At 39.5% G+C, this 26,734-nt stretch overlaps 1 protein-coding gene across 1 annotated transcript; it reads left to right on the plus strand.

Annotated features, from left to right (window-relative positions):
* Nucleotides 1-7,828: 7,828 nt before the first annotated feature.
* LOC306841675 (uncharacterized protein) lies at nt 7,829-15,909 on the plus strand (the record flags this gene model as incomplete). Its single annotated transcript, XM_079371622.1, has 9 exons — nt 7,829-7,889; nt 7,992-8,521; nt 9,880-10,054; nt 10,176-10,235; nt 10,281-10,324; nt 15,335-15,350; nt 15,464-15,580; nt 15,674-15,696; nt 15,790-15,909. The coding sequence occupies exons 1-9, from the start codon at nt 7,835-7,837 to the stop codon at nt 15,907-15,909; spliced, it is 1,140 nt and encodes a 379-aa protein (XP_079227748.1). The 5' UTR covers nt 7,829-7,834.
* Between the last annotated feature and the right edge of the window lie 10,825 nt (nt 15,910-26,734).

Consider the following 26,734-nt stretch of genomic DNA (forward strand, 5'->3'; position numbering starts at 1 on the left):
AGAATCTGAGACCATCCAGCCAGGAGGCTCTGTGACTCTGAACTGTACAGTCCACACTGGGACCTGTGATGGAGAACACAGTGTTTACTGGTTCAGAGACTCTGATGAATCTCATCCAGGACTCATTTACACCCATGGAGGCAGGAATGATCAGTGTGTGAGGAAACCTAACTCAAAAACACACACCTGTGCCTACAACTTGACAATGAAGAACCTGGATGTTTCTCATATTGGGACGTACAACTGCGCTGTCGCTTCATGTGGACACATTCTGTTTGGAAAAGGGACCAAGCTGGACTTTGAAGGTATGTTATTCTTTATCACAAGTTGTTTTATCTGTAAAAAGGGTGATAAATTGATGCATCCTTTGTTTTATTAATCAGGCAGACAGTGTTTAATGGCATTAAACATTTATACAAAGAAAAGATAGTTGCACCAGATTTAGCAAGTCACAGATTTCCATCTGTATTCTGAAATAAAAGTGAAGCTAGACACCTTGTACAATAAAACCACACTCAACAAAAAGCACAACTGACAACACAACATCAAAAAACTACATTATAAAATGCTACAAATACAAGAGAAAATAGAACTATATCCTGCTTGATGCAATGTATAGAAAAAAAGTTCATTTTAAAAGTGACCAGGAAGTACAATAATGTTCAATGACTGTGTTTAAAGTTGTCCATGCTCTCATGTAGTTTTTTTTGTTTTTTGTTTTATCAGGGGGGCTGTTTGCCTTTATTCAATAGGACAGTTGATATAGTAGGAACTCATGGGAGAGAGATTGGGGAATGAAATACAATAAAGGAGCCACAGGCCGGACTCGAGCTCTGGCTGTCCACCTTTAGAGGAACACAGCCTCCGTACATGTGACGCAAACTAACCACCAGATTGTTTTATATCTCATTTGATTCATGATAACTGTCTAATCAAACAAACATGAACACTGATATAGAATTCAAAGGTCTGTTTGTTATGTCTGATTTACTGACAGATGGGTTGATCTCTCCTGCCTTGGTGTATTTCTTGAGTGGAGCTTTGATATTTGCGACCATCCTAGATAGATAGATAGATAGATAGATAGATAGATAGATAGATACTTTATTGATCCCGAGGGAAATTCAAGCTAGTCATCCTGATAGTCATCATGGCCTTCTTACTGTACAAGATGAACAAAAGAAACCGTCTCCTTTCTCAAGGTAAGGTAGCTAACATGGCTTACATCTTACTGTGTCCACTAATTTGTTTCTTTATGACTGTTTTTCTGTGATTTTACAATCAGAGGATCAGGAAAGATTTTCTGCTCCTTCAATGAGAAACCATGAGGTGACTTTTTTTTTTTTTTTTGCATTTTGAGTTACCTTTCAAAATCCTTTTTCTTGCGTCTCTTGTCATCCCAGTGACAGATTGTTCATATTTCTAAAGGGTCACAGAGATGCAGGCGACCTCTTCTATGCCCCTCTTAACATTAATCTGCCCAACACATCAAGAAGACAGAGAAACACACCCAAAGACGAGTGTGTGTACTCCAGTGTACGGCAGTAGAAGTTCACTGTTTCATTGTTACGTCTTCAGCTTGACCTTTTATATCGTATTTTATAAGACTTGTAATTTTTGTGAATCAATGTCTTTGAATATGTTGAGTTTTTTGGGGCTTTTATGTGTTTTGTATGAATTGCATTGCTTTAAGATTGGGGTCATTCTGTACATTTGTTGGTATCCAATTGTTACCAGGTTAATTAAGTACATTTTTGGGCTTTTATGCATTCTCTCTTTGTATTCCTCATTGTTGTTCCTGTTGTCCATACTTCTTTACTGCTGAGGTGGAGGTCGGAGCAGGCTGTGCATGTATTAGGACAGCGGTGGGACGACAGTCTGATGGTAGTGGCTGGGTGTCAGGGACGTTGGGAGGTAGTAGAGCCAGATCACCTCGCTGAAGGTTGGGGGAGCTCGGTCCACTGTAGAGCCTGGCTGTGCTTGGACAAGGCCTCCTGGACATGAGTGGCAACCTTCAGTGTTGAATTAGAACCTCATGCAGAACAGCAAAAACCTGCAGTTCATCAAGTTTCCACTTGAGGCTGGCTGCAGGAGCCCATGAAGTCACATACACACCCATGTCAACAAAGTCTGTTTTTACTGCAGAAATAAAAAATTTTACAGCCTTTTTCCAAAAATTAAAATTTGTCTGACTGACTTATTTAATGTCACACAATTCTTGCTATAACTCATCTGTTTTGATTTTATGAAGGACAAGAGTTATTCATCATAATGTCACTCGTGAGCATGTGATATAAAACATTTCACAGCCTAGAAATGTTTTTTTTTTTAAAGTAACGCAAAGTAATACAGAGATGTTCAATTCACAGTGTTCATAATTACACAATGTCTGATTAGTTTATGTGAATGAGTCAAATTGATTTTATTATCCGTCATTACGAAGAGAGCACTTTTTTTCTCGGTTTTTGGGGTTAACCATTCACAGCTTACAAAATAATTTATAGTACCTAGCAACGGGGTCAACCACGCTTCCTCTCAAAAATAAAAGTTTCTGTCTCTCCCTCTCTCAGAGTTGATCTGAGAATGTTTCTAAATCACTCCTAAGCTAAAAGGCCTGGTCACATGAAGTCAACATATAACAGGACGTTTTTGGACAAAGTGGTGTTCAAATGCTGCTGAATGGAAAAGAAAATGTCATCAGACTCTGACATGATGAGGAAGAAAAACAAACCTTACTTATTCATGCAGATCAATGTGAGTAATGTGGGGCAGCTGTGGTTCAGTTAGTTGGTCATCTCTCAACCAGAAGGTTGGGGGTTTGATCTGCAGCTACATGTCTGATGTGTCCTTTAGCAAGACCCTGAACCTCAAGTTGTTCCTGCTGCTTCGTCTGCAGCTGCGAAAGAATTTGTATGATTGGAATGAGTGACTTCTGATGGTCACTTTACCAGTCCCTCCAAGATTTCGTGGACTTTTTGGAGGATTGTTGCAGCCTAAAATGTCTGATTTCACTGCAGCTTTTCCAAAGAATTGTAATGCGTGTTGTGATTTTTTTTTTTAGGTGTTTTTTTTTACAATAGAGTGATATTTTAACCTGAGCAGAGCGATTTACTTTGTGAAGCACATTCATCTGCCTCACTCAGGGACGTCTCCCTCTCACAAATGCGCATGCACACAGTGTTATTTTTGTGTGGCCGCTCCGAGCTCTTTCCTCTTTTCAGAAAGGCGCTGTTGACTTCACGGGTGCTCTTCTCTAAATGTCTGATATCCCCTGTATTGTATATCTTCCTACAGATCATATCTTGTATCCAGATTGTCTAAGCTCCTATTAAACATGCAGTTAAAAGTGACGGAGCATTGTCAGCTACACAGCGGCACTTTGTCAACAAACTGTTGTCATGAAGACACGACGGACCTGTAGCACTTTTCTGTTCAGCACACAAACACTTAATGCACACAGTCCTGAGTGCATGTGAACAAGGTTGTGAGTTTGTCCGTGGTCACTAAACTTTTGTGACATAAGGCTCGCTGTTCTCATGGGGGACTACTTTGATTGGTGAAAATTGGGGGAAAACTATTTTCATTGTTCAAATTTGCAGAAATGTTGTGGTGATTGGACAAAATTGCAAGGTCGCACAGAAATTGCGAGGATGGTTGAATTTGGGTGAATTGTTGCGATCGCAGCATTGTGACTTCCTGGAGGGACTGCTTTACATAGAAACTTCTATCAGTGTGTGAATGAGTGAAAATGAGTAGGTGTGACCTGAGGTGAAAAAGTGCTTTGAGTAGTCTGAAGACTTAAGTTTATAGTATCCCCTTATACATTGCCATATATATTAGATATTTTTATATACTCTCCCACCATTTTGTTGACAGTTAAACAGAGGTATCTTTATCAGCTGTCATCACTATGGGAGAGGTCAGCATTTGGCTGCTAATAAGAAAGAGAGAGAGAGAGCAAACACACAACATGACAACCAGTGAGCATGTGAGTATATTTCCTTTACCGTAAGATGCTATTTCTGTTTGGCCAATCAAACGCAGCGTGGTCTGTGAAGAGGGGAGAAACTGCCAGTACTCTTTCATTCAGAACGACATTTTGATCAAGATGACATCTCCAACAGTTGTCTACCTGACATGTTTGATGTTGGGGGAAATGGGTCAGTTGAGGTTTTATTGCTCTATTTTTTTTTTCTAACTTGAATATTTTGTTTATTTGAAGTTTGATCCAAAGTCAAGTTACATTAGTTATATACAATATTTCATATGTTAACCCAATTTATTTTATCAAATGGTTATTCTCTCTGTCATTTCATTTCAGCATGGACGGTTTCTCCAAAGTTGTCTCCGTCAGTTCATCACGAGAGACGGAAAGCTGGGGAGAGCTTGACTTTGACATGTTTCTTCAATGATGAAGGTTCGTTCATACGAGTTTATTGGTACAAGCAAACAATCAAAAAGAAACTAACACTTATCTCAGAATTCTACAAATACAGTGGAGCTGTAAGTTTTCATGGTGATTTTATGAACAATCCACGCTTCAAACTGGAGAATCAAAATGGTGAAAATCACCTCACCATCTCAGATTTGAACATGTCAGACTCAACTACCTATTACTGCATAAGTTGTCAAAACTCATTAGAAATTCTGGAAAGTGTGATTGTCAGTGTAGAAGGTCCAGGATCGACCATCCCAGCTGTGATCCATCAGTCAGAATCTGAGACCATCCAGCCAGGAGGCTCTGTGACTCTGAACTGTACAGTCCACACTGGGACCTGTGATGGAGAACACAGTGTTTACTGGTTCAGAGACTTTGATGAATCTCATCCAGGACTCATTTACACCCATGGAGGCAGGAATGATCAGTGTGTGAGGAAACCTAACTCACAAACACACACCTGTGCCTACAACTTACCAATGAAGAACCTGGATGTTTCTCATATTGGGACGTACTACTGCGCTGTCGCTTCATGTGGACACATTCTGTTTGGAAAAGGGACCAAGCTGGACTTTGAAGGTATGTTACTCTTTAACACAAGTCGCCCTATCTGACAAGAAGGGTAATAACTTGATGCATCATTTATTTTATTAATCAGGCGGACAATGTTTAATGACAATAAAAATGTATTCAAATAATAGTTGCACTAGATTTAGCAATTACTCATTTCCATCCGTAGTCCTACATAAAAGTGAAGTGAAGACACCGTGTACAATAAAACCACTCTCAACAAAAAGGTACAACTGACAGTACGTTTAAAAACTACATTATAAAATGCTAAAATTATGAGATAAGAGTATATCTTGTTCAGTACAAAGTATATTAAGAAGTTTAATTTAAAAATGATCAAGAAGTAGCCTTCAATATAGTGTAATGACTATAATCAAAGTAGTCATGGTTCTCATGTAGTTAGTGATTAACATCTATCCAGGATCAGTGATGACAATACTGATCGTCTAATTTAGTTTTATTGGGTGCTGTTTGCCTTCATTCAACAGGACAGTTGACAAAGTAGGAACTGATGGGAGAGAGATTGGGGAAAGAAATGCGATAAAGGAGCCACAGGCCGGACTCGATGGGTCGCAAACTACCCACCGACTGTTTTATATTATAAAAAGTACAATTTTTAAAATTTGAGAATGGAAGGGAAATCTGTCCATATAAGGTGATCTCATATGATAAGATAATTCAAAGGTCTGTTTGTTATGTCTGATTGACTGACAGATGAGGTGAACTCTCCTGCCTTGGTGTATTTCTTGAGTGGAGCTTTGATATTTGCGACCATCCTGATAGTCGTCATGGCCTTCTTACTGTACAAGATGAACAAAAGAAACCGTCTCCTATCTCAAGGTAAGGTAGCTAACATGGCTTACATCTTTCTGTGTCCACTAAATATCATTTTTTATTATTGTTTTTCTGTGATCTTACAATCAGATGCTCAGGCAAAATGTTCTGCTCCTTCAATGAGAAACCATGAGGTGACTTTCTTTTTTTTTATGCCTGTTAAATTACCATTCAAAATCAATGGTTTTAACTTTTCTCAAGAACCTAATAGTGACATATTTCTACAGGTTCACAGAGATGCAGGCGACCTCTTCTATGCCCCTCTTAACATTAATATGCCCAACACATCAAGAATACAGAGAAACACACCCAAAGACGAGTGTGTGTACTCCAGTGTACGGCAGTAGAAGTTAATTGGTTCATGGTTACGTTTTCAGCTTGACCTTTAGTAACATATTTTTGAAGACTAGTAAACTTTGTAAATCAAATATCTTTGAAAGTTTAGTTATTTCGCCCTTTACTCTGTTTTGTAAATCAATTCTTTTGTTTTTACTGCAGAAATGTTTGAAGCTTGTTTCCAAAATGACAAAAATGGTCTGAATGATTTTAATTTCACACAATTCTTGTTATAACATATGTTTTTATTTTATGAGGGAGAGTCATTCATAATGTTATAAGTGAGCATTAAAATGTGTTTTACAATTTATCACACAGATGCTAATCTCATAGTGTTTATAATTACTATGGCTGACTAGAGTACATGATTGGGCTTAATGGATTTTCATAGCCATCTCTGCCCATTATCACTTGCACAGCATTTTTTTCTGCTTTTTTTTTTTTTTTTTTTTTGGTTAAACCAATCACAGCTTCTTTAAAAAAAGAGTATCATACCTACAAACAGGCTCCTCACTCAGATGTCCTTTCCTCGTTCAGACTCGGCCTGTGTATGTTCTGAAGGAGTTTTATCTGAGGAGTGATAAGGAATGAAATCCTTACTATGATTATTATTTATTTTTGTTAAAGCTAAGTTAGGAGCTCTCTGAGAGGATTCTCAGATTGGAAAAAACAAGCCAGGCTCTTTGCCTGGAGTTTAGTGGACAAAAATTAGTTTGAGACAGATTTTCCAGCATGGCGACAACAACTGGCAGTAACAGTCTTTAACCATTAACATTTATAGTGTATGCTCCATACTTTGTTTTACATGAAAACATTTGAGTCTTCTTGTCTTGAATAGGCTACTGGTGTGCTATTATAGTTTTCCCCTTCTTCTCCTGTTCTTGAATCATTATGATTTTATTTGGTTTGGGTGTTTGTTTTGCACATCACGTTCAGCTGCTGCATTTACATGTTTGTTGTAAATAAACTAAATCAATTGATACTGAAATTTTTTAGTCAAGGTGTAAGTACAGTACACCGCTTGTGTAATGTATACAGCTGCACTAAAGCTAATACAGATGAACATCTGCTGCTGCGCTCTGCTTTTGCTGAGTAGCTGATTTTTATCAGGTGCAGCAGTAACAGAGGCTCTACAAAGCTGACTTAAAGGTTTTGTCGCTGTGGTGAATGTAAAAAAAATGTGGAGAAAAAAATTACACAACCATTAGCCCCTGAGCTGTTCACCTTTTCACCCACATACAAGTTTTGTCTTTCAGAACATCGATGTTTGCGGTTTTGAGCAAGATGCAAAGTGTGCTTGTAAGACGAAATCCTACCTACCTAAGTTTTTAAGCATCAACTCATAATTTATTCAAATATGACCTTCATTTCATTGATGTGGTTCATTAAACAGGAGATGGAAAAGAAAGAACCAGAAACAAGTGCTTTTTTTCTTGACATTTTGATGTTGGATTCAAAGGTCATTTCTAAAATTTCAACCATTGACAAAAAAAAAAAAAAAGTGAAAAAAAATGGCACCGTCTGCAGCAGTGAACTTAAAGTTTGCTGAGTAGGACAATTTGCAGCACCACTTCCGCTGTCCAATCAGGCACCATCTCATCTGCTAAATGTAGAGACAAGCTACTAAGTCATTTCATTTCACACACGAGCGGCACGATGACATCGCCTGCGTTCGCTATCTGTCTGACATGTTTGTTCCTGGGGGAAATGGGTGAGTTGTGATGTATTGACTTCTGCATATTTGCTTTGTATATGTTCAGGTTGTGCTGACTTTTGTCTCGTTACATTACACATATTCACTTTGTCATTTCAGTTTGGACAACCGCCGTAGATCTGTCATCGGTTGGTCAAGAGAGTGGTTTTGTATCTGTACACACTGGGGAGAGTTTGATCCTGAAATGTTTCTATGAAACTGGCGTTGCAGCAAGGATTTATTGGTACAAACAGGTGCTGGGACAGAAACCAAGGCTCATCTCTACATTCTACTTGTTTGATGAAAATGGCACTTTTAATGGTGAATTCAAAGGGAATCAACGCTTCTCACTGGACACTCATAATGGTACAAATCATTTGACAATCGCAGATCTGCGTGTTTCGGACTCAGCTACCTATTACTGCATACATTCATACTTATCTGCGTTGGAGGTCTTGGAGAGCACTACAGTCATTGTGCAGGGTTCAAGTTTAAATGCCCCAGCTGTGGTCCATCAGTCAGAATCTGAGACCATCCAGACAGGAGGCTCTGTGACTCTGAACTGTACAGTCCACACTGGGACCTGTGATGGAGAACACAGTGTTTACTGGTTCAGAAACTCTGAAGAATCTCATCCAGGACTCATTTACACCCATGGAGGCAGGAATGATCAGTGTGTGAGGAGCTCCAACACAGAAACAAACACCTGTGTCTACGACTTGCCATTGAAGAGCGTCAGTCGCTCTCATGCTGGGACTTACTACTGCGCTGTTGCCTCATGTGGACGCATTCTGTTTGGAAACGGGACCAAGCTGGACTTTGGAGGTAAATTTCTTACTTTTTTTTTTGTGAACATGTGAAAGGAACTTGTTTGTGCCTCAACAAACTTAGCAGGGAAAAAGTGCAAAATCCACATTTCTTCTGTCTGTATCTGCAGACTCTTCTTTCGTCTGGAAGGGAGCTGTGACATTGACTTCCATGCTCTCTGCTTTACTGGCCTTCACACTCTGCATGATGAACAAGAGGAACGGCAGCCAATCTCCAGGTAGGACTGTTTAGTTTTGAAAGCTCATGTTGTCTGTGCACATCTCTTCACTAAGACGCGATCTTCTTTGTGCCCCGACCAGAGTCTAAAAAAAGTGATCGAGCTTCATCCACTGTCCCGTCAAAGGTGAACAAAATTACCTCACATTTAAATGACTATTGAATTCCAGCTGAACATTTACTGCATGTTGCATTGTTCCCTGTTTTGTCACTAGAGTTACCAAAACACACACCACCTTTATTATGCTGCTGTCAACCTGACAAGATCAAGAGGACAGAGGGATCCAACATGGACTGAATGTGTGTACCACGGCTTTAGAAAGTAAAATCTGCACCTGTTACATTTGTGCTTAACTCCACAGTGAGACAGATTTTCTAACCGCCCATTTGAAGACTTATTGTAGACTTGGATCTGCGTGATCTCCAGGAACTGTGAAGAACAGCGTTTTTTTTTTGGAAATGAAGCAGGTGAATCCTCTGAAATGATTAGAATGATTTTAGTTTTTGTACATGTGGCTGTCTTGTGAAGAATCTTTTTAACATAGAATGTAATTACTGTGAACGTAATATTTCTAATGTTGTTCCCTTTCATTGAAGCCCTGTACAACACTGCTGTGAACTCTATTTTTCTATTTGTTTGTATGCTAATTGCATTTCTTAAATTTCTCCAATAAAGGTTACTTGGGGCTATTGTCACCCCATTTTTTTAATAGTGAATATGGCTCTGCTGATCTGTACTAATCATAAGTCAGAAGTAAAACATAGTTGTTCTGAAAACAAAGTCAAACTTAACAGAAAAAGATTAGGTGTGTGTTGGTCCACATGTCGATGTCCCCCACAGTTTCCACATGATCCTTGCGTGAAGTGTCCATGTCATGTGCACTCCGGAGCAAATCACCGCCTCTCTCGCCAATGCTCGTATTTTGATAAGGTGCACCGTACTCCACTAACATGACTCATTTACACTCATGGAGGCAGGAATGATCAGTGTGTGAAGAGCCACACTCCACAAACACACAGTTGTGTCTACAATTTACCAATAACCAACCTAAATCATTCTCATGCTGGAACCTACTACTGTGCAGTCGCTTCATGTGGACACATTCTGTTTGGAAACGGGACCAAGCTGGACATTTGGAGTAAGTGACTTTCCATTTATTCATCTCATTTATACTTTTTAAAACAAATCACACAGAAAGTTAAACTGTTGTGTTACTTTACAAATTAATGGAACTGAGTGTCTCCTCTGTGTGTTCGCAGATTACGCTGCAATGACAAAATACTTAAATATTGGATTCTTAGTAATCAACGCCATCCTTAGTATCCGTTTTTTTCATTCCTGTTTTTTTCTTCTTTGTTTTTCAGAGGCTGGCGCAGAACCTTCCACTCCCATCACAACCCCCACACAGGTATTGTGTTTTACTGTTTTTAAGAAATACGTTTAAACTTCAGTGTGTTGATCCTGTCCTGCTTTTCATGTGCAGAGCTTCCAAGACAAAGATATTATGCAACATGCTGCAGAAAGGCAGAACAGTTCAAAAATGAAGAGAGACGGCAGCTGGAGTGAGTGTGTGTATTTGTATGCAAAGCAGTAAAGCTGAACAGGATATATTTCAGTCTCTGAATAACATGACTGTGTAAGTGTATCATTAAAAGCTAAATAATGCTTTTTCTTTTTTTCAATACATTTGTATTTGATTTTGAACAAGGCTTTTCTTTCACCGCTTTTGTAAACATTACTACACACCCATATAATGATCCATGTAAATACTTGACCTGCAATAAACCTACTGAACAAGCTTCTCCAGTGACATGTCATGGTGTGCATCCAGCTCAGCAAATTGTGGTGAAAAAAAATCTCAGCAAGTTACTTCCATGGTTTTTGCTCTTTGACTCAAATAATGACTCCATCAGGTGTTATTTCAGAGAGGTTATTTTATTACATCCTTGTTGAGATAGTTTTGTAAGGTTCCAGGTGTGTGTACTGTCGCTAACAAAGAAAGGCGGGTGGGTGTGTATATCCATGGGTACTGATTGAGTTGTTATAAAAACATGTCAACAAAAATAATTTAACAAAAAAAACACAACGCCTGAGGCATAAGTGTTTTATTGTTGAGTTGAGGGTTCTGATTGTTCAAGGTCACACACAGACCTGCAAAGAAGTGAATACACGAACACACTATATAGTCATATAATTAGCTCAAGAGTACCAAATACCCATGACCTTCTTCCTTCATCCCTTTTGAACACGCATGATTGTTAGATGTTACACGAGTATACACGACATTTCTTGAAATTTCTTGTTGAATTCTGGATTTGAGGTAATGCCAACAATACGGCCTGTTACAGTGGATTGTTTTGGTTCACAATTGATATATTACACTTGCTTGTCATGATTAACACTGAACAGATGAGGGATAAAAGGTTAAACTATACAAAATGTTTCCTTTATTTAATGCGTAGCAAAGACCTGCAGTCTGACTATGAAAATATGTCCAGCTGAGCAGCAACTAAGAAATCTCAATGTTAAAAAAGGCCATTAAAAAAATGAAAATCTTTACCTTTTTCACTTGTAGTGTTTGTTCTTTTAACAGCCATGTGTATTTAACCTCTGATAACTGTCCCACATTGGATTAAATGATCAGTCATTAATACTTCTAAGACACTGAAAAATGTATTCTTCAAAGTGCAATTTTTATTTTCATGAAGTTTCCAATTTCTGCCTTGAACATTTCACAATATAATGTACTAAGTCAGTGCCATATTTAGAATATTCCTGTGTCTTTCTTTTGTTCTTTATTGCATGAAGCTATTAGTCCCACACAAATCATTGAGATAGTCAATCAACGACTATCTGATAGACATTTAGAGATCTGACGTAGCAACACGCTCACTGCTCCTTTCATGTGGCATGGTGAGGTTTGAACAGTAGAAGGCGAAAGGAAATAAAAAGTTATTATCCTGTAGTAGTAGTAGTGGTGGTAGTAGTAGTAGTAGTAGTAGTAGTAGTAATTAACCCCAATTCAATTTGAAGCATCAAAAGGGATGTGAAAACATCAAACATCACTTTCCTATACAGCATTGTGTGCGTAGAGCAAAATCCCCTCTGGTCTATTTTAATCTTCTTTCAAGGGGAGGAGAGTCTGAGGGGTGTCGCCTTCTAACGTGTGATCTTTCAGTGTTCAACTGTTGTTCTGACTCCTGAGATTTAAAAAAAAGCTGTGAACTGCTGTGACAAAGGCTCTGCAGGCAGAAACTTCAGCCCCGTCTGAAAGTCAGAGAGAAGAGTGTGTGGCCTCCAAGCCACAGCCTGCAGCAGCTCCGACAGAAGCCAAGAACAAACACAATGACATTTGTAAAAGGGCAGCAGTGCAAAATACTGCAAAGTATTTGGGAACATTAAATGCAATTATGTGATGCATTTAAGAGAGATAATACACCATGACTGACAGCTCCACTGACAAATGCACACCTGAGGGATCTGAAGCATCAATACCCTGGCTACACCAGTTGTTCCCTACTGTGCAGACTTTAATCAATTTCATATGCACTCCTGAAAGCAGTAGACAGTACTTAATGTAAAAACAACAAAGTACACTGTATAATGAGAATGGTTGTTTTATATCCAATATCAGTGCTAAAATAGCATTTATTTAATGATCTCTTTTCTTGGTTCGAGAGGTTTTACATGCTGCGGTGGACTTCAAGTGCTCTAAAAGTGCTGGCCACCTCTACAAAACTACAAATCTGTCGACATGATCCAATTGTAGAAAAATTAAACATTTAACATCCTTCAAATGAGTCTTCTAGTTGAAGAATCTGAGACAACTCCCCTGCAGCGTCTGTCACTTCCTACCACAGCAGCTCTTCATATTTAAAGACCTCTGCAGGGTCCGTCACTTCCTGTCACTTGTCACTTCCTGTTACTTCTGAACACTACGAGGAGGGGAAAAAAATTTGGTACAGCAAAGTGTCACGATATATTGCGTGGCGATATTATACCATCTCATGGCCCCCATGTATCGACATATTTATTATAGCTACAGCAAATATGTTTTTTTAGTTTAAATGCTCAAGGAGTTGCACAGTTCATTGTGTTGTTTAAAAGTCCTGCAGTTGTTCAGTCGTCCATCCATGTTTGTGTTCAGTAAAGTCCAGTCAGACTGAAATAATAACAGTTCAGATTGTGAGGTGCACGAAGCGCTTTACAGGATTTGACTTTGATCTCAGTGTCCGTCTGTGGGCTTGACTCTCATTGGGTAGAGTGGACAAATAAGCATGTGAAAAAGCCTAATCATAATATATTTTAACACAATTCTCAGCAAATCGCAACGTTACAAATCGCAAAAACTGTTGTATCTGACTCAAGTATTGGAATAATATTGTAAATGTTAAATGCTGCCCACTCGACCGTGTATATGGTAGATCTGTCAACTGTCTATTTCCAGTTTAGCACGACCATGAAGCCTTTTGTTTGTTGATAAAGAGTTTTGTCTCAGAACTGCAGTGCTGCATTCTTTGTTTAAAAGAAAGCCATTTAACTGTGCAGCAAGCAAACATTTAAAGTGTTTCAAACAGAGGTTTAAATGTCTGAATGAATATAGTGTAGGAAGTGATTTCTATAACTGCTATACGCCTACACCTGTGTGGCAAGTAGTGACCAAACAATGTTTAGTAGAAACAGTTACTTCATGGTGAGGATATTGAACTTTAGATCATGTTCAGGAGGTATCATATTGTCTTTTTTTGTGTTGTTGTCAAGCACCATCATTGTCATTCAGGGCATACGGAACATGTTTACAGAGTTTCCAAAAAAAGACAGTCAACCTGATTGGCCAATCAAATTCAAAGTCTTCTCTGTGAAGAGTGAAGAAGAGGCAGAGATTTCAGTCATTCATCACAGCACGATGGCACCTCCAACCTTAGCTTGGTATTATACATGCCTTCTCATTGCGAATGTGGGTAAGTTCACTATTTTACATTACTTTACAAAAAAGTTTTTTTAGTTTAATACAAGTCTTTAAAAAAAGGATACATTTAAGATATATCTTTTTTTGTCTTTCTTTTCTCCTCAGCTCTGATAACAACTTCCAAAAGTTCATTTTCACAGTTTCAAACTGTCATTGTTGGAGAAAGTGTGATCTTGCCATGCACCTGTCAAGACAAAACAGCAGTGATGTTTTACTGGCTAAAGCAATCTTTGGGACGTACACCCCAGCTGATATCTACACTCTATAAGCATAATGATCTTGTCACCTTTCATAACCAATTTAAGAACAGCTCACGTTTCTCCTTGGATACTACAAACCACAAATATCAACTGAAGATTTTGGATTTTGGAATTTCTGATTCAGCGACTTACTGCTGTATCGGGAGTGATTTATATAACCTTGAATTTTGTCAGAGTACGACTGTCAGTGCAGACGCTTTAGATATCCAAACCACTGTCCGTCAGTCAGTGTCTGAGACCACCAACCAGCCAGGAGATAACATGACTCTGACCTGTTCAGTCTACCCTGGGAGCTGTGACCAACAACACAGTGTTTACTGGTTCAAAACCTCTGAAGAATCTCATCCAGGACTCATTTACACTCATGGAGGCAGGAATGATCAGTGTGAGATGAGCCACGCTCCACAAACACACAGTTGTGTCTACAATTTACCAATAACCAACCTAAATCTTTCTCATGCTGGAACCTACTACTGTGCAGTCGCTTCATGTGGACACATTCTGTTTGGAAACGGGACCAAGCTGGACTTAAAAGGTATGTTACTCTCTCAATTTCTATTTTCTAACTCTCTCTTTAACATACCTAAGCCTGTAAGCTGTTTCCCAGAACACAGAAAAAGTGTATTTTGTAGTTTACCAACTTACATGAGAAAGTATAGAGTAGATTTGGTTGCCCATATCTTACAGTTTATCAATTGTTTTTTCAGGTCATTTAACTCGGGATAAAGCATCTGCATATGTCCTTCATCCACCCATTGTGTCGCACAGACACGTTAACATTTTCTTAAATAAAATGCCCCCACAGGACCCAGAAGTGAGCCATTGCTAACAAAATTATTATCAATTGAAATTGTTTTTGCCAAAAGATGTCTGAAACTATCTGCAAGTTGTGTTGTGATTTTAGTAAAAATTTGCAAATCCAATGTTGACGTTCTTAGAGCAAACAAAGCCATGAGGTTTGAAGCCAACGATTAAAGTAAAAGGGACGTCAGAAGTAGACAACGATGATGGTTGGTCACATATGTTATTTGCATTATCATAAAAGTTTTGGTGTATGAAAGTAAAACGTTCACCACTGATTTTGTTCCTTATCTCTTACGAGGAGCCAAAGGAACATTAAAAAGGCATTTTGCATGTAGAATCCCTTACACATTAATTATGTCAATTTTGCTCTGTCTTGCTTTTTTAGGTCAAATACTGTCGAGGTATAGATAATGAGTTCAGTATTTTTTAACCAGCTTCAAACTCTTCACAGGAGCTTTAATGGACACACATACACACTCTGTAAATGTCTTCTTGTGTGTCTCTCTGTTTTCAGATGACCCTCCTGTCTTGGTGTACATCTTGAGCACAGCTTTGGCATTCACCACCATCCTTGTTGCTTTGTTGGCCTTCTTTTTGTACAAGATGAATAGCAGAATCTGCACATGTACAGGTAACTAATGCTAATGCAATCAGCTTACATCATGTTTGGGTTGCATATTGCTATTGCAGAATAAAAGGACTTTCATTTTGTCTTTCACAACAGAAGACTCTAGCCCAGCTACCATGGTAAATATCCTCTATGATTAAATAATCAAACAAAACATGCTACTTTTATGCTGTACATTTCATCATAAAGACGTTTCTTTTTTGTATTTTTAGTTACATCAAGACCCAGACAACCTGCACTATGCTGCCTTGAGTGTTCATAGGGCCAATGGATCAAGAAGACAAAGGGACTATGACGTAAATGAATCTGTGTACTCGGGTGTAAGGCAGTGAGGCTGGCCTGGTTTCTGTACCTTTTTACTGTCTTGCAGAGATTAAAGAGAGAGAGTAAAGACATATAAGGCCCCTCCGTTTCTTTGTCTTTGTGGTTTCAGACAGGATGTCTTTAGTTCTTCTCTGAAATGAGCCACTGAACAAAACCTACGCAGGTCTTTGAAAGACAGGAGACAAGATATGCAACTTTTCCTTTCAGATGACACAATTTACAGGTCTTGCATTGTCAAGGTGCATCTGACGAGATAATCTTTGAAACCATCAAAAAATCTTAATTTGTTTGGGATTTTTGAAAGGTGGGATTATCTGATTATTTTGTAGTTTCCACCCTGACTTGATGCATGTTGAAGTAAATCTTGCTTTCTGAAGAACATGCATCTCGTAGTTACAGAGTGTGGCTCCCTCCTTATTGTATCATGCAGAACATCATACATTGGTGTTTTTCTCTGGGTTAAACCACCGACAGCTTGTTAGATAAAAAGCGACCAATGCTTTCTGATGTTGTGGTTAGCAAACTCTAAATAAAGCGTATGGGTTTTGATCAAGCTGCAACCTCCAGAGTTGATAACTAAAGCTGATTCGAAAGTGCAAAGTTCTGCAGTTCATCGATTGGTTGCTTGAGACTTTTGTGAAGGATAACAGTTATTCACAATAAGGCGCGTGGCTGATCTGATTGACAGGTGGGCGTGGTGTTGCAGTTTGTCAAGAGGCTTAAAACCCGCCTCAGCTCCAGCTCTCAGCCTGTCGTTAGGTTGACTGAAAATCATTTTCAGAGAGCATGGCAACCGCCATCGATGGGACTCCAAAGCCCCCTTCAGTAACAGAAGGGCAATGTCACACAGGCTTCACCCATTGACTCATTTTTGATTCAAAATGTTCTTACAGTTACGTACCTGTTAGATTGTTTTGTTGTCCACATATAGTGAAATGCATGAAAGAGTATCTTATACCTTCTGCTCTGTTAACAAGTGTATGACAGACAGAATTCCATTTGTTTAAATGAAAATGTCCTCAAAGGTTGTAAAACATTAATTTCTTCTGACAATAGTTTTGATGATGATGCAAGTGACATGAAAAGTCCTGCTTGCCTCATCTTCCCCGAAGCGTTAATTTTGTGCAACAGAAAAACGTCAGCGTGTTTAAGTGGATAAAATCACACATCATTTCTACCAGTCACTCCCTTAATGAACCGAGTGAGGTCAGCTACTTTCTTTGATAAACATGGTGCTGCGCTTACGTACAGATTAAACACACACACTTTTTTTTCTCTCAACCATTTATTATTTGGTCAATAATTATGTAAAAAAAATAAATACAAAAAAGGCCATTATTACCATGAACATTATCCTAAAAACAAAAGACTATATTCGGCTCTATTGTAATCTTCCAACTGCTCAAAAGGCTTTAACACAAGTTATACTCACCCATTCACATCCACGTTCATACACTGACGGCAGACGCTGTTACATTAAGTACCAATCCCCACTTATCACATTGATTTCTTGCCCAACGACATTTTGTGCATGTAGAGTGCAGGAGCTGTGAATCAACCGCCAACCGTTCCTCTAAGAGACGTCCATCTCTTCCCTGAATCTCATCCTTCAATTAAACTCAAAGTCAAAGAACAAAAACCATCCAACTGGACTAAAATGATTCCTTTTGTACTGAAGATCCTTGGGCTTTTAAATAAATGGTTAATATGTTAGAAACAAGGCAACAGTGTAGAGATATTCTGCTACACACAAAAACTGAATCCTATTGAATTTTGGCGGCTTACCACAGAAAGTAAAAAAAGCATTGTTAAAAAATTCAATCCTGTCTCACCACAGAAGACATACTTAATATAAATATCAATCAAATTCTAATGCTTCACACAATCATACACAGCTTCACTCCAGGTTGGATCCCTCTGCGTCCTTGATCTGTTGGTCAGGTTGATGCTTAAAGCGGCATAGTAGAGGTTGAGTTTGTTTCGGTAACCCTGACAACATGTGACAATCCATGTTAGCATGTAGTCATTGACATATATCCACTGAATGAAGTATCTCGTTTTGTAAAAAGAGTGATACAGTGAAGCGGTTATAGTCACCTCTGCGTTTGTCGTGGATGGAGCTGAAACTGTTGCTTGGGACTCTAGTTGTGGAAAAAAAAGAGAGTTGTGTTTTTTTATGAAACACTCATGTTTGATGCTAACACGCTATAAAATTCAAACAGTTACCTGAAGATCGGCAGCTGTTTCTCTTTTTCATCATGCATACTGAGAGAGCAATCACAACAGCCAGGATGGTGATGAATGTCAAAGTTCTCATTAAAAATTTCCCCTCATCTGCTGCGAATCAGAAAATGTGTTTTAAAGAGAGATTTAGGACCGGCTACAAAATGGAACAAGCCCTTTTTTTTTTTTTAGAAAAGCGACTTACTATCAATTTCCAGCTTGGTGCCATTGCCAAACAGAATGCGTCCACATGTGACAACAGCGCAGTAGTAGGTCCCAGCATGAGAAAGATTCAGACTGGTCATCGGCAAATTGTAGACACAAGTGAGTGATTGTGAGATATGTTTGCTCTCACACTTATCATTCCTTCCTCCACTGGTGTAAAGGAGTCCTGGGGGTGATTCCTCCAAGTTTTTAAACCAGTAAACACTGTGTTCTCCATCACAGGTCCCAGTGTGGATGGTGCAGCTCAGAGTCACAGAGCTTCCTTGCTTCACAGGTTCAGACGCCGGCTGCAGGATAAAAGGGAGGGCACTGGAATCTAAAATCAGACATGTTCGAAAGATGTTTAAAAGGACAATGAAAGGGAAATGTGCAGCTTAGCATTGTAAATCATCCAGATACCTTTTAAAACCAAAAATATTCCCTCATGAAATTCAATGGTTGATATACTGGTTTGTCCACAGTAGTACATAGCCGAATCAGACTCCTGCACATTAGAGATGATGAAATGGTAGAACCCTTCTCCGGTCTGAGCTGAAAACCGATTCTCATCTTTAAACTGCTTGAAGAAACTGACAACACCAGGCAGGTGTTTGTAGAAGGAGGACATCATTTGAGGTTTCTCCCCTGCCACCTGCTTGTACCAAGACAGGTAGTTTGCACCAGAGGGGACAGCGCACGGTAAAGTCACACGTTGGCCGGGCTCAGCGTACAGCAGAGCTCCATCTGAAAGACATAGAGGTTCATTAAAGAGCATTTCATGTAAATATTTGCAGATGTAGAAAGTTGAAGTAAACGTAAAATGCCTCGACATACATGCTGCGTGGAGAACAAGAAAGAGCAGATAAAACGTGAACATCCTTCACTCTCTGCTGTGAAGACTATGAAGGTGGTTTTGTTATTTGGGTCATAAAGACAGTCTTCTCTTTCGTCTGAAAAAATGTATACTGACCCAGATGAGCAGCTTTTTTATGTCACTTCTTGCATAAAGGGAAGTGGGAAGTTGTGTGGTTTAATTTTTTGTTTCTTTGATTTTGTGCGTTTTACCTTCAGTGTCTGTAGCAGATCGTGGACATTTTTGGAATTCTAAAGCAAACTTTTGGCTAGATTTGCTTAAAATAACACGTTTACCATGTTACATGTAATAAATTCATTTTGTGTTTAAGTCTAAAGTGGACTCATCACTGGAGGCAGCAGGGTGCAAGATTGCACCCTCGACTCAGTAGTTAATTTGAAGCAACAAGAGCACTCAATTTAAGGCTCAATGTCTTATGTTAATGAGATGAGAGCATTTTGGCCAAGATAAGGTAGCTCAGGAATGTGGTTTGCTTACACCTTGATTTAAAAAAAGTTACATGTATTGACCTCATTCAGATCTGTGGGAAGATGCATTTCGTTGGGGTGAAGAAATGATAGTGTGTACAGAAAATTATTTTATTGATTCAGATTGAATACAAGCAATTAAGTAAACATGTCATTTTGCGTACTTATAGAAGGCTTTATGTATGAGATGTGTGTCTGACTTTCATTGAGCAGATTCTGTTTTACAGATGAGAGAATAGCTAAACATTGTGAAACAAGTCCAAAAGGCTGTAGCACACAGAGATGTACAACTTATCCAATCCCATGGTCAGCAGAGAGACAGCTCCTCTGGGCTTCTCCTGCTTTCTTAGTCAGTAATCCTTGAGGCATTACTAAGTGATGAAGAAGCAGGCGAAGAAGTGGTGGTGGGAGTCGGGATGTTTTCATGAAGAAACTGATCCGCCTCAGTGCTCTTTTTAGAAGCAATTGGTTTACAAATGAAATTTGAAAGTCATTTCATTGTCATTGTGTTAGCTACTTTGAATGATGCAGCGTTAGTATAACAGCTGCTGCTACTTGTGTGTAACGTAGGTAGACTATGATGCTCAACGTTATTTGAATAATACTTTGAAAATTGAGAAATTGAATGACATGTATTGAAGCATGTTAGAGATTTTAAAATGTTTATTTATATTTCTTTATTTTGCATCCGGAAAATATTGCATAATATCTGTCTTTTCCAGCAGGGGGGGGGGTATCGCAGCACTCCTCCCAGCACCCCTCCCAGCACCCCTGCCTCCTGTGGAAATGACCTCAATTTCACATGAAGGGTTACATGTTAAAAATGTCATCAATCATTGTGCAGAAAGGATTTGCATTCTACCGATTCCTTGTCTCGCCCTCAGACGAGGCAGACTGTGGATTTTAAATCAAGACAGGCAAAGAACAGCACTGAGAGGCTGTGTTTCCACATCATGACTGTGATTAGAAGGAAAATGCCTTTTTCTTAAAGAACAGAACTTCAACTCATACTGGTCCCCCCCGGTAACACCTGTTCTCTCGCTAAAGTCGCGGTCACATTGGCTGTTTTCACAGGCTCAGTGTTTCTCTGTACAGAGTTAACACCTCCTCATCAGTAAACTTGCTGGCTTAATCCTTATATATCATAAACAGGGCCTTTCCCTTCAGCTTGTTGCATGCAGTTCAGCTGATGTCCAGTAGGAGTCAGTAGTCAACCTACTGCTGAAATTAGATCATCATTACAAACTAATAACTTATATAGAGACCTAAAGAAGGATCCTTTAAAAGATGAGTCCTGTGTCTTTCACCAACATCGTGTTATCTGAGGTGCATTTGTGTTTGTTGGACATTGATAAAAGAAATCTGTCTTGTTGTCAGATCCCTGACAAACTGTAAGAATAGCTCAGCACCCAGAGTTCCCCATCCCTTATGTTTGATTAACAAGTCCTGTAGAAAAAAAAAAAAAAAAACATTTCTACTGTCACAGAAAAAAACCTAATTTTCAACACAAGGTGTGTGTAGTGTGAAATGAGGCTAGGGTGAGAAGTAGCCGAAGCTTGAATCCAATAAAAAACACAACACTTTATTTAGTGTGTGTTGTCATTGAGGTAGAATTGGGGACTCTGCAGGACGAGCTGCTTTCATCTCTGTTGGTGATTTTGTTCTCACATCTCTCAGCTTTTGATCTGCACATACAGTAGGTGCAGATTGCATTTCTTAGCCTTCGTGGCTAAGCCTTCAGTTTATGCTAACTGTCTGATGTACCGTACACACTCTGCACTTTAATGTAATGTTTATTAAGACAGACAGTTTGTTGAGTGATTTCTTGTGATTACACAATACAAGTATTGATTATAATATAGATACGCACGTCTACAGGAAAAGACACTACATGTGTTTTCAAGTTCTACAGCCGAATAGAAAAAAAGAAACTTGCTCCTCCCTGGTCAAGCTTGTTCTCGTCAAGTTCAGCCCATGTGGTTTTTACGCCCCCTTCTCTCCCCCTCTGACAGGATGTCTATGTGGTTTTGTTGTCTTCGATGCTGTTGTTTGTTTCGACTGTTCATAAAAAAAAAAACTCAGCACAGACCCATTAGTCCTCTGCACTTACAAGTGAATGACTTTAAATAGGTAAAAACAAACACAAAATACAGCTTTAAAACAGAGTTCACAGCTCATACAGCTGACTTAAAGCTGTCCTAAGACATAAAAAGATGGAGGAGGAGATACTGACCAGGATTTTCCTTTTGTTCACCGCTTCCTGATTGGTCGCACGCCGCACACAATGATACAGTATTAGTCATTGCATGGTGTGCATGTGGCTGAGCACTGTGCAGAAAATATCCCTTATGCATTTATCTTTATTCTGTTGTCTTTCACAAAAGAGGACCTAGCACCATGTGGCTCTGTGGCTTACAGGCAGCATAGGGAGTACAGTACTGGTGAGCTACACCAGTACAGTCTATACTCTCGCTCAGCCCCACCCACCACCCCGGCATCCACCTATAGCAGGGGTGTCAAACTCCAGTCCTGGAGGCCCGGGCTCCTCAGACTGTTAGACGTCTCCCTGCTTGGACGCAGCTGAATCCAATGAGTGACTCGTTATCAGGCTTCTGCAGAGCTTGATGACAACACATTGTTTTAAAGCAGGTGTGTTAGAGCAGGAAGACGTCTAACAGTCTGAGGAAGCCAGCCCTCCAGGACTGGAGTTTGACACCTGTGACCTATAGGCTCTGACTGCGGGGGGGGGGGGGGGGGGGTCAGAGCGTCAGAGCCTACTATCTGCATCTGCATTCAATCAAAACTGAGGATTTGTTTCTGAAAAAAATGATGTTCTGCTGCAGTGAATATTTTAAATGATACAAACGTGAGTTGTCTGACTGAAATGCACAAACTACGACAAGGCAGCACTTCACAACAACGGCTCATAGAGCTGACTCACAAAGGACAAGATCAATACATAGATGAACACTTAGGTGAACAACTTCTGCCTCCGGGTGTGGAAAAACGTCCAAATATTGAACAGAACACACAAGCAGATGAGTGGAAAGTGTTTGACCAAAGTTTACTGAGAACTTAACTTGACGTCTGACCACATAGGAGCTCGAGAAAGAAAAAAAAAAAAAAAACGGTCCTTTGTGTTGTACAATCCTCACATCACCAGATATGCTGCAGCTCTTGTCATCATGATGTCTCTGAGCACGCCACCACACTGGTGTCATGTCTGAATAAAACACAGTGTGGTTTTAATGACATACTGATTGTATATAGATGGATGGATGGATAGATAGATTTTGATGGTAGAAGACAGAGGTGTTTGTGCATTTAGAAGCACATTCTGATCTTTCTACTTATTTATTTGCCTGTTCAACGACCAGAGACCACAAAGACCACAGGCATCAGTTTGTAAGGTCACGTGTTTGTGCATTGTTGAAGACGGGTGTGTCGTGAGAGTGGAAATATAGCACCTCGATCACATGAATGAAGCACGGCTTAACTATAGAGGAAGAAAACATTTTATTTGATCTGTGCAGAGTGAGTCTTGTAGCTCAAGTTTACTTTGTCACATTTACACAGCCCAGTCTTTACTGAAGTATCTGCCTCCGCTTACCAACGGCAGTTCCTCAAGTATCGACTTGAAGCTGTGTTTAAAAGCCAGATAGATGTAAATGCAAACAGATGTGCTTAAAGACGAACAAGACACCTGGAAAACACACTAAAGAGCATATAGACCCAGAGAAAAAGAAGAATATGGAGCCTTTAAAGACATTTTACACATACTGTAAATACAACAGAAATCCTGTGTAAATGCCTCTCTGAGTCCTGACTGTCTACGATGAGACAGAACACTGGCTGTGTGGTTGTCTGAGCCGTGTTTACACCACATTTACATGGACGGGACGGCCTTGCGTATAAATGCTGTTTAAGTCAAGGACGAGGAGATGAGAAGAATAACATACTCATTGCTTAACTGAATGTCGAGAGTTTTTAGATCACATCACTCTGTATCAATTTACAATGTGAAGCTACAGACCAACTGAAGCATGCTAACATTAGCCTGCTAACAAAACAATGCAGATCGAAGGAAACTGCAGCTCGAGCGAAGGACATTTTGAGCACTGAATGGGCATGATGGCGCTGAGTTATGTTCTTCTTCGTGTGAAGGCGAGGAGAGTGGGGTTGGTGGTGTGTTTAGCGAGAGGAGAAGGGAGGCTTCACTTTGAGGTAAGTGTCGCCAAACAGCGGTTTGTTTTGTTTTTATGCTGGTGATCGAGGACGACATCTACTGGATCAAAAAGTATCCAGGACAGGTGGACACACTGGACTTATTTGGCAGGAGGGTTGAGGCCCCCGTCAGTTCCACCTCTTCGCTCCTTTCTAAACTGCTTTAAAGAAAGATGCAGGCAGCATTTCTAATTTGGGGAACGACATTGTTTGACGATTCTTCAGAAACCAAAGGGGGACATCACTGAGACTACGTCCATCTTTTATACAGTCGATAGTTTTACTGCCTGACACTGGAATAAACACATTCATTTAAGATGTCGTCCCTCAGTCTTGTTGATCTGTTGGTCTTGATCCTCCTTAGGGCAGCATAATGGAGGTTCTCCTGTTCACCCTGGTAATAATATTAAATAGTATCACTGCTTTATATTGTTTAATAGGTTATATGACAACCAAATATGTAAAGTTTAGAGATTAAGCTTGAGAGATTAATTAAGAGAGGTTGTACTGAATGTAAATGAAGAGCTGGTCAAATGGCAGAACAGGCCTACACAGAGGTATACTGGTTTCCAAAAAGAGAAAACACACACCTCTATGGGATCCGATTCAGCTGAGGTTCTTGCTTCAGGGCCTGGATGTAAAATAAAAAAAAGAAAGAAAAGTTATTAAAACCAGCCTTGCTCACTTATGTTGGACTGATCATTTTCATTTCATTTTGACTGAATGTCAACAGAGTGCTTTACATGTAACATGGTAAGTTGTTATCACTGAAAAACCATCATTAATATCCAGAGATGACAAAATAGATTTCTTCAGATTACTCAAAAATAAAACGTTGAACTGTACTCATTATCACAGGAAATTAAATATGTTTCTGTTTACTCTTCTGTTTATATGCGACCTTTACAAGACTGGACCATGATACTGTCGTTAAACCATACCATCTGTTTAAAAGTTAAGACTGAGTAGTGAGTCGTAGTCGTTCCCGCATTCATCTGGCAGCTAAGCTCGTAAAAAAGGCGTACTAAAAGCAAAATGAAGTTTCTGTAAATGGCTTAACGTTACAGTTGTTTTGTTTGAAACACTCTCTTCCTTTATATTTCACATTTTCCACTGATGCAAAATGGTTTAAAATCAAACACTGGGACAGCGATCTGTTTTTTTGGGGGGGTTTTTTGTCAGTCGTATGTTGGCTGAGAAAATGGTTTGTCTCAGTGTTTTGTCCCTGAACACAGAAACAGATTTAAACAGTGTCAGTGTGACCTACCTGTGCATCTGAGGCTGGTCGCCTTGTATGTTGTAAATGCTTTGTAAGCCAGTAAAAAAGCAAGGATGGTAGTAAGAGCCAAAGCTGAACTCATTACATACACCAAGAGGAGATTGTCTTCGCCATCTGCAGATTAACATCAGGAGATTTCAAACATTTCTCACTTTCTTTCATGAAATATATAACACAACGTAACAAGTCTTTGTATGAAAGTTCCTTACCGATGTCCACCGTGGTCCCGTTTCCAAACACGATTTGTCCACATGATGCAACAGCGCAGTAGTATGTCCCAGCAAGAGAAAGATTCAGCTTCTTCATTGGCAAGTTGTAAACGCAGGTGTTTGTTGCGTCGGGGTTCATCTCACACTGCTCGTTTCTGCCTCCATGGGTCAAAATGAGTCCTGGATTTGTTTTTTCAGAGTTTTTAAACCAGTAAACACTGTGTTCTTCTTCACAGCTCCCATAGTGGACTGTACAGTTCAGAGTCACAGAGCCTCCAGGCTGGATGGTCTCAGATGCTGACTGATGGATGACTGGTCGGACATTCAAACCTGAAGTCTTTACGTGGACAGTGATGCTCTTAATAAATTCATACACATAGGAAAAGCAACTCATGCAGTGGTAAGTAGCCGAGTCTGAAATGTGCACACCTGAGATCCTAACGTTATATTTCCCAGAGCTGATTTCCAGTTCAATGCGTTGATCATTCTTAAATGCACCAATCAGGGAGCCACTTTTGTCATGCTTATAGAATTTAGACACCAGCTCTGGTTTCTGCCCCAGACTTTGTTTATACCAAAAAAACATTAACGCCAAACTGTCTTCATGGAAGCACTCCAAAGTCACGTGTTCACCGACACTGACCGATAGGAAACGTGAAGACGAGGACGACTCCAGGGTTAACACGTCTGCTGAGGAGAAAACAGAGACAAAGCAAATTAATAACTTTGCACCTTTCCTGAGAGCATATGTGAAGACACAAAAACATTGTAGAACCCTTCAAAGACAAAGACAATGATATAACACTTGAAAACAATTTAACTTACCCATCCTCCCCATGAGCACGCACGTCACATACAGAGCTAACTTAGCGGGTGTCATTGTTGAAGTTGATGTGGTTTCTTGAAAGAACTTTATATGTTGTCTCCTTTTTATAGACGAGACTTTGTTTGATTGGCCCGTCAGGATTGATCACATGACTAGTTACCACACTAGACTCACTCAGTGAAGCACATAGCATGGATTTACTGAGTACATTTCTCGTGTTGAGTTAGAAAGAGCACACTTGAATTATCTGTGTTGATGAATAAAGGAGTCTTTTATCCTATAGCCCTGTTAAAAACTAAAACGTCTATAAGAAACTTCTTGAATGTCTCAAGACGACGATCTAGTAAAATCTGATTTACTATGAAGAGGAGACACTAGTGAATCTGCGCTACACCCACTAAGAACGAATTGCAACCACAAATAGCTCCATCCTTTGCTGTCCACAATCTATTACCCGATATTGTTTTTTTCCCAATTGTGCTTTTTTGCATAGAAAGGAGGCAGTTTCATCATTTTAATGGTCCAGA

This window comes from Symphodus melops, assembly GCF_947650265.1.
Source record: "Symphodus melops genome assembly, chromosome: 20".
Taxonomy (NCBI): Eukaryota; Metazoa; Chordata; class Actinopteri; order Labriformes; family Labridae; genus Symphodus; species Symphodus melops.